The 15,264-nt window shown below is 39.9% G+C and overlaps 1 protein-coding gene across 1 annotated transcript in view; it reads right to left on the bottom strand.

Moving 5' to 3' along the window:
- FAT3 (FAT atypical cadherin 3) overlaps positions 1-15,264 on the bottom strand; it is a 700,951-nt gene that overhangs the window by 114,131 nt on the left and 571,556 nt on the right. Inside the window, exons 9-10 of the mRNA XM_066370577.1 lie at positions 6,334-6,609; positions 3,668-3,878 (exon numbers count right to left, since the gene is read on the bottom strand). Of these exons, the coding sequence (XP_066226674.1) occupies positions 3,668-3,878; positions 6,334-6,609 (487 nt within the window). The remainder of the gene's footprint in view (positions 1-3,667; positions 3,879-6,333; positions 6,610-15,264) is intronic.

Raw genomic sequence — 15,264 nt, 5'->3', positions numbered from 1 at the left:
GTGGAATTGAGTGGGAGTCCCACATTAGACCCTCACAAGGAGGCAGCAATCACTGTATTTCAGCATCTCCAAGGAGCAAAATTTAGAGCTATCTGAGTACTGGTCACCAACATGCCTGCCATCCTGAATGATGAATGCAACAGAGCACACGGTGTCCCACTGTGGAGTTTTTGGGTAAGTCCTTCCTCACTCTGAGCACAACAGATTTCTACATACCCAGCAAGATATGCAAGGCAGGGACAAAGAACAGCCAGCCTCTGACCTAGAGTAGAGCTTCAGAACCCTGCTGTTACATGGCCGCTGACCTGCTTGTTGCAGTCTGTGGGATGCTGTGCTCATATGTCAGGCGCAAAGTGGGCTGTCTGCCTCTTTCCTCTTCAACACACTGTCCTATCTGCTTAGAATCCACATCCTGCTCATTCTCTCCTGCTATACATGAATCCTGAGAAACCTCTGCTCATTTTCCTGGATTCTATGGCTTCTTGTAGAACTTTGGCAACTAGGCAAAAGCTGTGTTTATCTTACTTATCATTATTCATCTAGTACACAGCATAATACCTGGCACAAAGAAGGTGCTTGATAAATATTTGTTGAATGACTGAGAGGAGAAATTTAAAAAGATTTTTAATTCTCTATTTATATGTATCTTGTGATCTACTATGTCCTCAATCCTAACTCAGCTCTTAGCCCTGGTCTCTCTGGTACTTCCTGGTCTCAGAGCCATACATACATCACTATTGGCAGCAGACATAAAACCTAAATTAAATATGAGACCTGATGCTTGCACTTGAATTCTGCCTCAGTCCTTCAGACCAAAAGAAAAAGCTGCAGTAGTTAAACAGTGGCCAGACAGGGGAGGAAATGTATGGTCCACCAGTTCACAGAGTTAAATCTTGCCCATTGGAGGTTGGTGAGGGAACTTAAAATGTACACATCACACAACCACTTGTCATTAGCTTCAAAATGCGAAGCATCTGAGATCTGCCTCTCCCCTCCCTGATCTGAGGAGCAACTGGCTCTGTAATACCAGATCAGGTCCTGTGTGGGTCTGTCTGTCCACAAAGGGGCCATTGACCACTTGAAATGTATTGTACATACTGTAATTTTCATTAGTTTTGCACACATACCATTGAAGGCCCTTTTTTAGAGATACCAATCATTCCTGTGGATTTCTGGAAATTCAAGTTTTCTGTATAAAAGTTGTTTTAAGGAGAGAACTTTTCTTTCTAGTTTTTTTCAACTGTAGAAGCCATGAGCGAGGTTTTTCTCTGTGCAAGCCTCAGGCTGGAGGCTGTGGATGTGAACTATAAGGAAGGCAATCCTTGCGGCCGGTGGTAACTTACCTTTAAATTTCTCTCTGAGAACCTCCAAATTGGTTTAAACATGATCTGGCTATCTAAGAGGAGTATAGCAGCAGCCTTCATAACATATAAAAGGCTAGTAGGCACACAGATAAATGCTTAGAAAAAGTTAAGTAAAGCCCTGGGCAGTGGGCTCAGTGGTAGAGTATCAGCCCAGTGTGTGTATGTCCTAGGTTTGATTCCTGGTCAGAGTACACAGGAGAAACAAACATCTGCTTCTCCACCCTTCCCCCTTCCCCTTTCTCTCTCTCTCTCTCTCTCTCTCTTTCTTCTCCTGCAGCCATGGCTTGATTCATTTGAGCGCACTAGCCCTGGGCACTGAAGATGGCTCCATGGAGCCTCCATCTCAGAATCTAAAAATGGCTTAGTTGCAAGCATGGCCCCAGATGAGCAGACCATCAGCCCCACATGAGGTTTGCTGGGTGGATCTGGGTCGGGGTGCATGCGGGAGTCTATCTATCTCTCCTCTTCTCACTTGGAAAAGAAAAAGAGTTAAGTAAATAAAGTAGAAATAAAACCCTATATCTAAATGATTACAGTGTCAAGTGTCACAGAACAATGTATAGGCATGAATGAATATTGGAGAAAACATATATTAGGGAAAAATTATAGAAAGAATACAAAGAGTTATAGGACTAGGTGACATTTGTTATGGTGTTATTTAAAATTTGGTTTTCTAATGAGTTTCTTTCTATATTGCGTGTGGAACAAAAGAATAAGAATTATATAATGAAATAATAAAAGGCCCTGAGATAAACAAGATATGTAAAACAGCATTTAAATAATTATTGGTCGGGCTTTAGATTGAAAGGAAATTCCATGGAAATCTAGAAAAGAAATGGGTGACTTTGCTGAGGGCACCTGGTAACATGAACCATGTCTTTTTTTATTTTTTTACAGAGACAGAGAGAGAGTCAGAGAGAGGGATAGATAGGGACAGACAGCAGACAGGAACAGAGAGAGATGAGAAGCATCAATCATTAGTTTTTTGTTGTGACACCTTAGTTGTTCATTGCTTGCTTTCTCATATGTGCCTTGACCGTGGGCCTTCAGCAGACCGAGTAACCCTTTGCTCAAGCCAGCGACCTTGGGCTCAAGCTGGTGAGCTTTGCTCAAACCAGATGAGCTCACGCTCAAGCTAATGACCTTGGAGTCTTGAACCTGGGTCCTCAGCATCCCAGTCCGATGTTCTATCGACTGCACCACTGCCTGGTCAGGCTCTTTGTTTGTTTGTTTTTATAGAGTTTAGCATAGACTTACGAAAAATGTGGATGCCCAACACAGGAAATAATTTTAGATTATCATTCAGTACAGGGTTATTTTTATTTATTTATTTTTTAAAGAAAGTTGTTGGCTTTTCATTTTCAATATTTTTTAGGTCAAAGCTGTCATTCTAGCATTCATATTTTAATTCCACCACTCACAGAAATGTTCCACATTTAAAGCAAGGGAAAGAAGGCTGTCCAGGGCTGGCAGGAAAGGAGACAGCATTTGGCAGGAGGCGTGACAGACATAATGTTGCAGAACATTTTGGAAATATGTGGCTTGAATATTCAAAAGAAGAAGGAAGAGGAAAAAGAAAAATAGAGTAGATAAAAGATATTTGCAATTAGTAGGTTCACAGTCTCACAGACCTCTCTCTCGATTGGACATCTCTTTGGTCATAAATATTTTCTAGTAGTCTCTCTTTGCATCACCAGTAAACTATGGTACTCCTGCCTTATAAACATAAAAATTGATTTTTTAAAAAATACTCAAAGTTAACAATAGTCTGTATTTACTTCTCTGTTGGGTAAGCAGGAAGTTGAGTACCTACCAATACTCTGCCACTCAGATCACCTCCCATGAAGTGAATATGCGTCAATTCACATGAATTTCTGAAGCCCACAGCCCACCTACTGACAAGTAAACAAAGACATGTAAGCTTCAATTCACAAAACTGACTGGCAGCCCTCACATGATGGGAGGCTTTGGTTAATAGTCTGAGACCATGGCTTGTTGACCCGTAAGTAAAAGACACTGAGTTTACTATACATTTCTTCTCTCTTTTCCATTCAAAAAAAAAAAAAAAAATCTGAGGTTGAACATAATAACAGGAAACTCTTTCCTTGCTGTCAGTGATGGAAAACATATTACTGAAATGCCAAGAACTTTATACACCATCATCACACAAATAGGGCAGTTGTGTGGCCAAAAAATTCATTTGGAGATGTTCTAGGGGTAACGATTTGAATTTTATAAGGTGATGAATGCTGCTGAGGGTCCAGTGCCATGCATTATGCTGCAATCAGTGCAGCAGCTCTCACCTGCTTCTATGGTATATATGAGTTCTGCATTTTCCCCTTTGTCTTTGTCCAGAGCCGTCACTTGCAGAACAGCTGATCCCAGAGCAGCCGATTCAAACACAGATGCTTCATACAGTGGGTTGGTAAAATAAGGACTGTGATCATTAGCATCTTCCACATTCACAATGACTCGGGCCAAGTTTCTTCGATAAGGAAACTCCTGATCTCTGACCTTTAGGCAAAATACAAGAAGCAGTAGGACTAAAATCTTAAGTTGCAAAGAACTCACACGGCTATGCCTGTAGTGAAAACAAAATGACATAATGCACACAGAGTGCTTGACCCAGTCCCAGGCTCATCATAGGTGCTCAATAAATGGTGGTATTATCAAGTCAGGACAGTGTGAATAAAATGGAAGCAGGAACCACATCATCATTATTGCTCAGTATTATGCCTGGCGTATGGGCTGTACTCAGTCTGTACTTGTGGGACTGAGACCTGGGTATGACAAACACAGTAGTTTTCTCTGTCCCCCCTCACGCAACCACTGACTCTTATATGTGTATACAGACACTAATCGAATGGTGGATGAAGGCTCTTCTAAAGAGGAAACTAAAAAGTGGAATTAATAAATGCAAGGTAGGCATTCTCATTCATTCATTCAACAAACATTTATTGTCATCTATGATTTGCCAAGTTTCAAGACTGACCCTGGTGGTTCAGCAATGAATTAGATATAGTCCCTGCCCTCAAGACCTTTCTAGTTGACTGGATAATACAAATAAGTAAATAGACAGGTATAAAGCCCAGTGGCTAAGTGACAGGACCGGAGTGATCAATCAGGAAGAACTTTGCTTTGCATGCAGCTTCTTGGAAGAGGTAACAACATTAAGCAGAAGTGGTAAAACGGTGTTGGTGGTTGTGTGGTCTACGCATTTCAGGCAAAACAAAACAAACACACACAAAGGCCCAGGGCTGAGAGAGAACCCTGAATACTGGGAAGATGAACTGAATCTTAAGTTCCAAAATGTGAGACTCTGTGGTGACTACACCAAAGAACCTGCCTGACCTGACTGCTCAAAGGTTCCCCTTGTACATAGGGCAAAAGCTAAACAATCAATTCTTTAACTCTAACTACACGATTTTGTTGTAATTACATGCAGCACTATTCAAATGTGCACTTTCCATTTATTAGAGGGATGTGAAAAAATTAGAAAATGCACTGAGAAGATCCACCAAAGGGAAAAGGGATTCCAGAGATGATACCTAGAAGGAATGAGCACACTGACTGATGCTTAGCTCGAGGAAAGGCAAAATACGAGACATGTTTGCTCTAAATATTCAATCACATAGATGATAATGGTACAGGGTAACCAAACTGAATTTTGAGTTTGTTAAAGAAAGAATGAACAAAAGTGACTTGAATGACCGTGAGAATGGAGTTAGTCACCGGCATAAGGTTTCTGGCCCTGAAGAAATACACACAGAAGCAGCCCAGTGCCTGTGCTGAATTTCCTAGTCTTCAGGTTGGCCTGTCACACCCAAGGACCAAGCTGGACTCTGCGTTTTGGCCTTATTGAAATCTAGGTCTGTTCCAGATGAATGCCCAGTGGTGCAGGGGCTTTGTCTACTTTATACCTTTAGTGCCTAGAACAGTGTTTGGTACACAGTAGGCACTGGAGAAATATCTGTTGAATGAATGGATGGTGGTCAGAGGGATGCACTGTTGATTCCTGAGTCCCTCTGCTGTTCCCTGGAGCCTCAGCTGGAAACCACAGCTGAGGACGTGGTACTCAGGTTTCCTCTTGTCCAGGAAGGTTTCTAGACGTGGGAAGGAACAGTAGCACTTGGTGGAACATTAGTTTCAGCTGCTTGGGAATTGGTAGTGTCTTGGTGTATTTTAAAGCCAATCAGTACAAGATTAAGTCTCTGTTATCCCACGTGGTCTGAAGGAGGGCTCTGTATGCAGAGGCTGTGCAATTGCCACCAGGGTTCTTGGGTGGTGAAAGGGGTAGATTTTAGGTCCATAAACTAATCAAGGATGCTTCTTATTAATCTCTACTTCCCAATTACGGGGACTAGGCAAACTCCACTTTAAAATTAAAGCAACTTCTACATAATTTGGAGGCCCCATGAACCCAAATTCAGATTTAACATTCTTTGTGGGCTTTAGTATGTTTTGAGTTCTCCTAAGTGCACTAGTATTTATGATACTACAAGGTTCAATGCCGGTGTAGTAACTAATACACGAATTCTTTAAATACTTCCAAGGATTGAGCATTGCATAGGCCGAGTAAATGATTACTGCTGCGATTAACTGCTCAAGAAACTTCTTTTAAACTTCTCCACAAAACCTCCTGGACGTGAACCAATATGACACCCTGGGGGATCTACAGACACAGGCCTGTTCCTCCCCCTCAACTCAATCTGTCAGCAGCACTGAGCAGCCACTGTCCATAGAAATTCACCTAATATTTCAGTTTGGCAAAAATAGGGAGTCACTGCCTAACAACTGTAATTCCTCACTGAAATAACAAGGCAGATAGATATGAAGGCAACCCTGCTGTAAAAAGACCAAATTTAGCACTACTTACAACATGGAAGGGCCTCGCGTGTCTGGAGACCAAGGCGCATGCCTTGAAGGGTTAGTGGTTCTACTAGGGCAGCAATAAAGCCGTCTGACCTACCATGACGTTGAGAATGTGCTTGTCCTGGGCCTCATGGTCCAGTCTCTCGGCAGTGTAGAGCACGCCGGTGCTGGGGTCGATCCGGAACTTTCTCATGCTGACGGAGTCAATGCTGCTGTGGATGGTGTAGCTCAGTTTGTGCTTCTCGTCTCTGTCCGTGGCTTCAATCTGCAATATCTCTGTATCCGGGAGCACGTCCTCGGAAATCGTCACGTCGTAAGTCGGCTGGGAGAATTCCGGGCCATTGTCATTATTATCCAGCACTTTGATAAAAACCTACAGTTAAGAGAAGACAAGAGTGATGACTGACACCAACTCACTCCTTGCTAATGTCAGATGCCCTGGCCCCCTTTCTTCCCTCCGTGCCCCTGGGTCCCAGCATGTAGCAGCTATCGCAATATGTAGGGAGTCCTTGTATGAAAACCCTCTGTAATTAGAGGCCGACAATGGACTCGCAGTTCATGGGAGTGGGGACATGAACTATGAGCTGATCAATATTCTCACTATTAATTGTACAGGTGAGACAGCCCCCAGGGGGGGTGATAATTCCTCACGATCACTTGAAGCAAAATGTAAAATATGTAAGGGATCACAAGGTGACCTTAGTGTGTTTCCTTCCTCTATCTTAACTTCTTGTTATGTGCGCCTCATGAGTGGCCTTCATGTGGAGGCGGTGACAGATAGGCACAGTAACCACAAAGGGGCTGAGGAACGGGAGGAGTGGGCTCGGGGGTGGCGACCTCAGAGCGGTCAGAGCTGCTCAACTGCAGCGTCCACACGCCACAGCTCTCCTTCAGAGGGCACATGGTGAGCAAAGAACACGGTAGCTGAACCTGATGTCTCTAACTTGTTTCCCTTTATAAGTCATTATGTATACATATTTCCAGGCAGATATAAAGGTCATAGCTTAATGAACCCTCATGTAGTCATCACTCAGCTTTGACACTAACAAATTCGCGGCTAACCTTGTTTCATTCTCACCTGCTCCCCCATATTGTTTTTGAAGCAAATCACAGCCTTCAGGTAATTTCAGTGTATGTCTCTAAACAATCGGGACTCTTAAATACACACAATACCATTATTGCATCTAAACAGAGAAAGCAAGTTACTTATTATTATTAACTATTCAATTGGTGTTTATCTTTGTATAATTGTTTTTTTAATGTGTTATGCATGTTTGTATACATACATATGTATTTTTTTTCAGTTTTTTTGAATCAGGATATGCAAATAAGAGCCAAACGTTGCATTTGGTTGACATGTCTTTTAATTTATAGATTTCCCCTGTATTTCCATTTCCTTGCTAGTTCTACGTTGCTATGTTGGCATTGAATCATCTTGTCTTTCGTTTCCACAGTCTGAATTTCACTCATTGCATCCTCGTGGTTTTGTTCTACATGTCACTCTGTACCCTGTATTTCTGATAAGTTGGTAGTTTGATGTAGGAGACATGAGCAGATTTAAGCTTAATTTCCTCCCCCTCCTCTTCCTTTTTTTGACAAGAATCCTTTCATGGATGATAGCATACTTTCATCTGGAGATACAATTCTTGGTTCTCTCTATTGTTATGTGATATTAGCAGCAATTGATGATCATTACATACATAACGTTAATTCATTAAAAATGCAAAGTTGGCCTGACCTGTGGTGGGGCAGTAGATAAAGCATCAACCTGGAATGCTGAGGTGGCTGGTTCAAAACCCTGGGATTGCCCGGTCAAGGCACATAGGTCAAGTAACCAATGAACAACTAAAGAGAAGCAACTATGAGTTGATACTTCTTGTTTCCCCTACCCTAACCCCCTGTAAAATCAATAATTAAAATCTCAAAAAACTGCAAACTGATCATGTTTTAATTCTATAATTCCTTTCTCACTTTTAGCTAGAATATAGTCCTTAAAAAACTTATTATGATTATTTGGTTACTCTGAAGAACACTTCCTGTAAGAACAGCAGGATAAATACTTAATTCTTTTCCTTCATTTTAAAATAATGAGTGGGTTCTTCAGTTCCTCCCAAAGTGACCAAGGAAGTATTATTTTTCAAGCATCTTTATGAACACCTGAATTGAATCACATCTGATGTGTTTCTGTCCACTGAAGTTACTACACTTCCTGATGCCCTTCCTTGGTCAGTGAGAGCTTCTTCAAGTTGGCTCTTACAATCTTCTGACTCACTCTAGTGTTCTTCGATAGCTTATTTGCTTTCCAGTAACTCCTATAGGTAATTTTTTTCCAGGGTTGTCTTGTGCGTTTTCTAACCCCAGTCCTGAATTATCCATTTCTCAAAAAAAAGATGTTGGTTACTTTTTAGTTAGAAATGGCATTTAAAGACCATGATCTGGTACTACAGAATGCTTATTGCTGCTTGATTTATGATGGTATCTAGCTTTTTTCCAGTGGACAAAATCAGCAAAGTTGTTTTTAATAATTATTTCATGAGTTGGTATCGATACTTCCAATTTAAAATTAGGGCATCAAAGTTTTTACTTAATCTCATTCTTTTTACATTTGTATCTCCTTTCTCCCACACTGAAATTTCTTATGCTCAATGACATCATTATAATTATTCATTGTTTTATTTGAAACACATGAACTAAGTCTCAGAATAGCAACATCAAAATCATTATTATAATTACAATTATGGTCATTCAAAACAATTTGATATTATTTTGCAGTTCTTTTTGTCCTTAGGATTTATCTCTCTAGAGATATACAGTCAAATTAGTATGTTTAAAGTCACTTAGAATGGTTCTTTTCTGAGTAGATGTCCTACCAAATGAATACACACATAAATTCATTTGCTTCCATTTACTTTCAATTTTTAGACTTTTTTTTAACAAAAACATTTAACTTTTTTATATATGTAAAAGTACCAAAGTCAGATTTATTGATACAAAAAAGGTATAGTCAAAGAAATTTAGCGTCTCTATTTCCTTTTCATCTTATTCCTTTCTTCTATAGGTAATCAGTTTTAAAAATTAATGTTATGTTCTGTCTATCTATTTGTATTATATAACAAAATAGTTAATATAAACATATTATATACATTTTTCTCCAAAGTGTTATTTCACTTAACACATCATGGTTCTCCATTGGTGATCACTTTGTCCCCCAGGGATATTTTGCAGTATCTGGAGACATTTTTGGTTTTCACAGCTGAGGGAGAGGAATGTTTCTAGAATATAGTGGATAGAGGCCAGGGATGCTGCTAAATAGCTTACAGTGCATAGGATAGTCCTCCACGGCAAAGAACTATCTGACCCAAAATGTCAACAGCGTCACTGCATTATAGCCTGAAGGTCAGTCCACAGCAGTTTAGAAATATTCTTCCAGTGGGTAGATATATTATAATTAATTCAATCAGTCCTCTACTGATATATGTCTAAAATGTTTCCTATTTTTTCTCTGAGAATGTAATGAAGAGCCTTGTGTCCATCTTTTGTTATAGTTTTTCTACATACATTTGGGACCTTAGATTTGGGCTTGCTGGGTCAAAGAAGTGCTTATACAATTTTGGTAGATATTTTCACATTACCCTATCCAAAAGCTTTTGTATCATTTTGTATTCCCATGGCAACACAAGGTTTCATAAAAGCAGGTTTACAGTTGTTCAGGTGGAAAATAATACAAAAATTAATAAATAATACAAAAATAAACTGTGTTTTACATGTTCACAGCATAAACCTACTTTGCCCCACTTTGCATATAAGAATACTGTCTTCCACAGCCTTGCTAACAGAATACGTATGTAGTAAAACTTCTGGATTTTCGGCCAATCTGATAGATGAGAAGTGGCATTTGAGTGTAGTTTTCATTTGCTTTTCTATTATTATGATTAAGGTAGAGCAACTTTTCCTTTCCAAGTGTTTGAGTCATTTGCATTCCTTTTTCTGTTAAAACTATATCAAAACATTCTTCGATGGGTGAAATGGCCTTTTCCTTTATTTTCTGGAAGTATAACAATATAAATTGCAAATGTTTTTGATTTTGTCATTTATCTTTATTTTGTGCATGCTGATTTTTTTTTGCCATGCAAAGTTTTTATTTTTATGTTCATGTAATTGAGCACATCAATCTTTTCCCTTGTTTTTTTTTCTGAACTTTAAGTTATAGTTTAGAACATTTTCAACATTTCTAGGTTATAGGTGAACACACTCATTTTTTATAAATAGCATCTACATGTTTCCTGTACTTCCATTTCAATCTCAAACCCATTTGGAATTTTTCCTGTTATATTATGTGAGGGAGGGATCTAGCTTTATTTCTTTTCCACATGGCTCTCCATTTATTTTAATGCCGCTTTTTATTTTTTTAGATTATCACTTCCCCATCCATTTAAGATGCCACTTTTACTGTATACTAAATTTATGCATGCAAACGGTATACATTGGGCCTTTCTACTTTGTTCCATTGGTTTACCAGTCTTTTCATGCATCAATATCACATGTTTTAATTACCAAGGCTTTTCAGCACATTTTGATTATTTGGAAAAGCAAGGCTTTCTCTTCATTCTTTTTTAGGGTTTTTCCTGGCTATTCTTGCTTGTTGTTCTTCCAAATGAACTTGATAATCAACCTGTGTAGCACAGGATAAAACTTGAAGTATTTAAAATTGGGATGGTGCTAAGGGAGAACTGGTTTCTTTATGATGGAGTCTCCCCATCCAAAAAAAACAAGTTTGTCTCTTTTGCTTTGTTCAAATGTCCTGTTTTGCTTTTCAGAGGCATTTTAATTTTCCTCAGATAGGTTTTGAACATTTTTAAAGTTCATACATGTGCTGTCTTAAGTGGAGTCTTCTTTTTCATTATATCTTTCCACCATTTGGGGGGGGGTGTCTATAAATGTAGGCTATTGATTTTTATAAGTTAAATTTAGAACCTGTTCCTTTATTAAATTTTCTTATCATTTGCAGTAATTTTTCCACCCATTCTTTTGAGCTTTTCAGATACATAATTATTCTATATGCAAAGAGATAGTTTTACTGTTTTCTTTATAATTCATACATCACAAATTGCCCTATCTACTTGCATGTCTAATACAGCACCATGTTGAATAGTAGTGAAAAGAGTGATAGTTTTGTCTTTTCCTGATTAATAGAAATGCCTTTAGTGATCGCCATTAAATGATATGCAGGCATTTGAATGCATTCTAGAACATTATTTACTTTAAAAAGTAAATTTAATCAGACCATGGTTATTCTTATAACTGCACTTTGGTACAGATGTGCTTTTTTGAGTGAGGTTAAAAGGGCAGTGCTCTGACCCCTATGCCAGGTCAAATCGCCCATGGGAGGGAGCCTGGTGTGAGGACAGGCTTTGCCTATAGTTTAAGGCAGAGAAAGGCTTGAGAAGTCTGCTTAGAGAGTTGTGGGTAATGTTTTTATCTCCACTGAATTTGGAAAGTCCACTCCATTCTTTGAATGTCAATTCTTTCCTTTAAAAAGTTCAAGTTCACTTAGTCAAGATGCTAAAATATTTGTGTTCGCAGAAGCAGTTATATTGATGGGGTAAAACAGTCTTGGCAGCCAGGAAGCCTGCCCTGACCTTCGTTGAAGTTTCCAAGTTGATGTGCTCTTGAAAAGCTTGCCTCTTTCTGCTCGCTTTGTCCTGATCCTAATCTACAGTCAGAACAAGTGTTTCTCTGTAAAAGACTTCCTTTTCCTCATTTGCTTTTTATTTCCCACAGTTGGGGCCGTTTGTTGAGTTCCTGAACGAGCAAACAAAGCAAAATAACTCTCAAAGATGTTGTGTTCCAAATGGCAATTGAAAGGCCTCGGGAAGTACAATGGAATCAAAGCAGGAGGGAACCTGACCGTAGGAAGTTTCTTCAGAGCTCGTTTCAATGATGCCCACCGCAAACGCTTTGGGTTTTTCAGGCTCCTCTAAGCTAAGTCTGGGCAGATGCCAAGCCTGGCTTTACAAAGGCTCATGATGCAAAGCGTCCGTGGGGCGAGGTGCAGGGGTAAGGCTTCTGTCTTTTATTAGAACCAATTAAGTGCCAAATTACTGAAATTCTGTTCTGCCTCTGTTGGCATTTCAAAACCATATTTAAAACATTCTCTTGTTGTGATTTCTAGGGTCATGCTCCTTGTGTTTTCCCCCAAACTAACAAGTTTTGTTTTTGAATGTGTAAATATAAAAATTATGTCAGTTTTGTTCTAGTTTTACAGTTTGTAAATTGTATCATCTTTGTTTCTTTAAATGTATTATCTCTAACTGACCAGGACTATGAGAATCAGAGAAGTTCAGGGATGTGCTCACAACCACAATGGCAGGGTCAGACTCAAACCTAGGTCCTAGGGAGCCCCATTCGGCATCCATTCCATCCTTCCATTTCATGTGCACTTAAATTGTATGCACATTCACTATAAAATACATGTGAATAAATATGTGTGCAAGCATTAGGTACCTTTCCATACAGAAATCCTAATTTACAAAATAGATAACTGACACAACCATTCTCATTTTAGGAATATCAATCACTATAAATGGAAAGTCCCCCACTGCCCTTAAAATTGGAATCCATTTTCAACAACTGATTGACTCATAAATTGTCAGGCACAGATCCATTATATGTAGTGAAATTTTGCTATTTATTTATTTTTTTAACAGAAAGTCTGTCATTAGAGTTGGCTTGCTGCCTAATTTTTTTTCTATATAATTGCACTTGTTTCAGCATTTTCCTAACCTAAACATACAAGCAAGTTTGGGCCACTGTCCTTTTTACCTGCTAAGCAGGACATGACACTAAAAGAGAAGAGGTTTTTAGCTGGTACGAGGTAGAAAGAAAGGATATGACAAAGTCCAAATTTCCAAGATAAAGCGTGCTTTTAAAGAAAGGAGGCTAGTAAGGAGATCCTAACACATCACGAAAGAGGCATGGAATCCTCGCGACTGTGGAGGGCGTGGAATCCTCATGACTGTGGAAGGCATGGGATCCTCAGGACTGTGGAGGGCAAGGCCAACTTTAGGAGTGCAGGTTGCAGACCTCCCAGCCCCAGGAGACACAGGCCCTGTGGTAGAAAGCCTTTGTGGCCAATCTCAACTGCCTTTCAGGAGCTTAAGAATTCTGAAAATTTTCTGAAAGAGATTTTTAATCTCAGGTTGGGCTGTGGGGCACAAAAACACAAGCTGACTTTCATATCTTTGTAAATCAAATGAGGACAAACAAGAAAAGTACATTAAAATCACCAAAAGCACATATCATGAGTTCCTGAATCAAATCAATGTAATTTTTTAGATTACTCTTTGGGCATGACTATCTCTGCTGTCTTTCATAAACAACAATAAAAACCACACACATCGTTTTTATAGCTACTAGTCATATTATTTCCATTTTTAAGTTGAAAGGGAGACTGTAATAATAAAACCTACATGTGCCTAACACATCACATCTCAAGAACCTTTTCATAATATTTTATTCTTATGACAACCCATGAGGCGTGCAAGGTCTTGCCTGCATCATACAGAAGAAACGGGATCTCACAGAGACAGAGCTTCTTTCTGTGGTAGCACAGACAGCAAGTGCTTCAGGGCTGACTTGAACCTTGAGTCACCTGCTTCAGGGTCAGTGTTCCTTCCACTATACCAAAGGCTTCCCCACATGAATTAAATTGTGTATTTTGTATGTATAGGCATGCCGTGGAAAGTTCCTGAGACGGGGTGTCTGACATTGAGAAGGAAGGAATGGGTTTGTATCTCTTGACCTGTATACACCTAGGGTGGCCACCTATCCAGCCTGTGCCTCAGTTTTTTACCAGAAAATGAGTATAATGGTAACACTGATTTACCCACCTCCAGGGTGACAGGGAAATGCAACTTAAGAATGATGCTTGTTAAGTCTTTTCATGCAAATATCAAGAGTTTTATAACACTGTATTTCCATCCATGGACCCTTTGAAAGAGTCACACTCTAGATTTGCTTAAATTTGCTATGAAGCTGCAGTAGTACCTCAATTGGTCTGGCCGATGTCTGAGGAGTTGTTAAAATTCATAATTTCTCATCCTTGATAATGTGTCTTTGTGGCCCAAAGCTCGAGTGGGTTGAGAGAGGGCTGTGAGGAGGGTGGGGTATCTTGCTCTCTGCCAGCATGTGAGGTTGGCTATAAGGCATCTTAATGGCCATAGGTGGTGCCATGTTCCCCATGTAGCCACCTTAATATGGGTCCCCTGGTACTTAGTTGGGCCAGGTGAGTTGTTCTTCCTGCCTTAGGATTTAATTGTGGCTTTGAAAGGCTGCACAGTGTGCAGTTCAGACAGCAGGCTCTGGAACCAACTGCCTATGTCTAAGCCCTGGTCTACTCAAGTTACCTAATCTTGCTTTGCCTTAATTTCCTTATCTATAAAATGAACATAAAAACAGGGGATTCATTTTATGAACAAAAAGTGGCTATGCAATAAATCTGACACACTCAAGGGGGTAGCATGGCAGGCCTGACTAGCTCACTGACCAAAGTTGTTACGATCATAAGTTCCTAACTGGGCAGGTCATAGCAGGTAGCCACGTTCCAGGCCTACAGCTTCCTCAGCGAAGGGCAACCTTTACCTGAAGTGAGCTCTGTCCACTGTTCCTATGCATCGAAGATAACATGCCTTTGAAATGGCAGAGCAATCTTTTCTAGACCCCCCCACCAGCACTGGAGCACTAGACCACAGAGGCCTTGTTATCCCACCACCGCTATGGCCTTGCACACCACCGCTATGTGCTGTAGGGGTTGATTATTATCCTGTATCCCCCAATGTAAAAGCAGTGTGCGTTTCTCCCCTCTGCCTTTTAACCCATCCTAGAGATCCTCCCACTCTCATTTATTTCTCACAACAACCTGGGAAACAGCCTCCAATGACTAGAATGCTCACAGAAGCAAAGTGATGACGGTGACATGGTAACAGCAGCCAAAGCTAGTATTTATGGAGGACTCACTACATTTAGACCT

The sequence above is a fragment of the Saccopteryx leptura genome, chromosome 1, assembly GCF_036850995.1.
Source record: "Saccopteryx leptura isolate mSacLep1 chromosome 1, mSacLep1_pri_phased_curated, whole genome shotgun sequence".
Classification (NCBI taxonomy): Eukaryota; Metazoa; Chordata; class Mammalia; order Chiroptera; family Emballonuridae; genus Saccopteryx; species Saccopteryx leptura.
The sequence above is the reverse complement of the archived record's forward strand: the minus strand, read 5'-3'. Positions and strand labels throughout refer to the sequence as shown.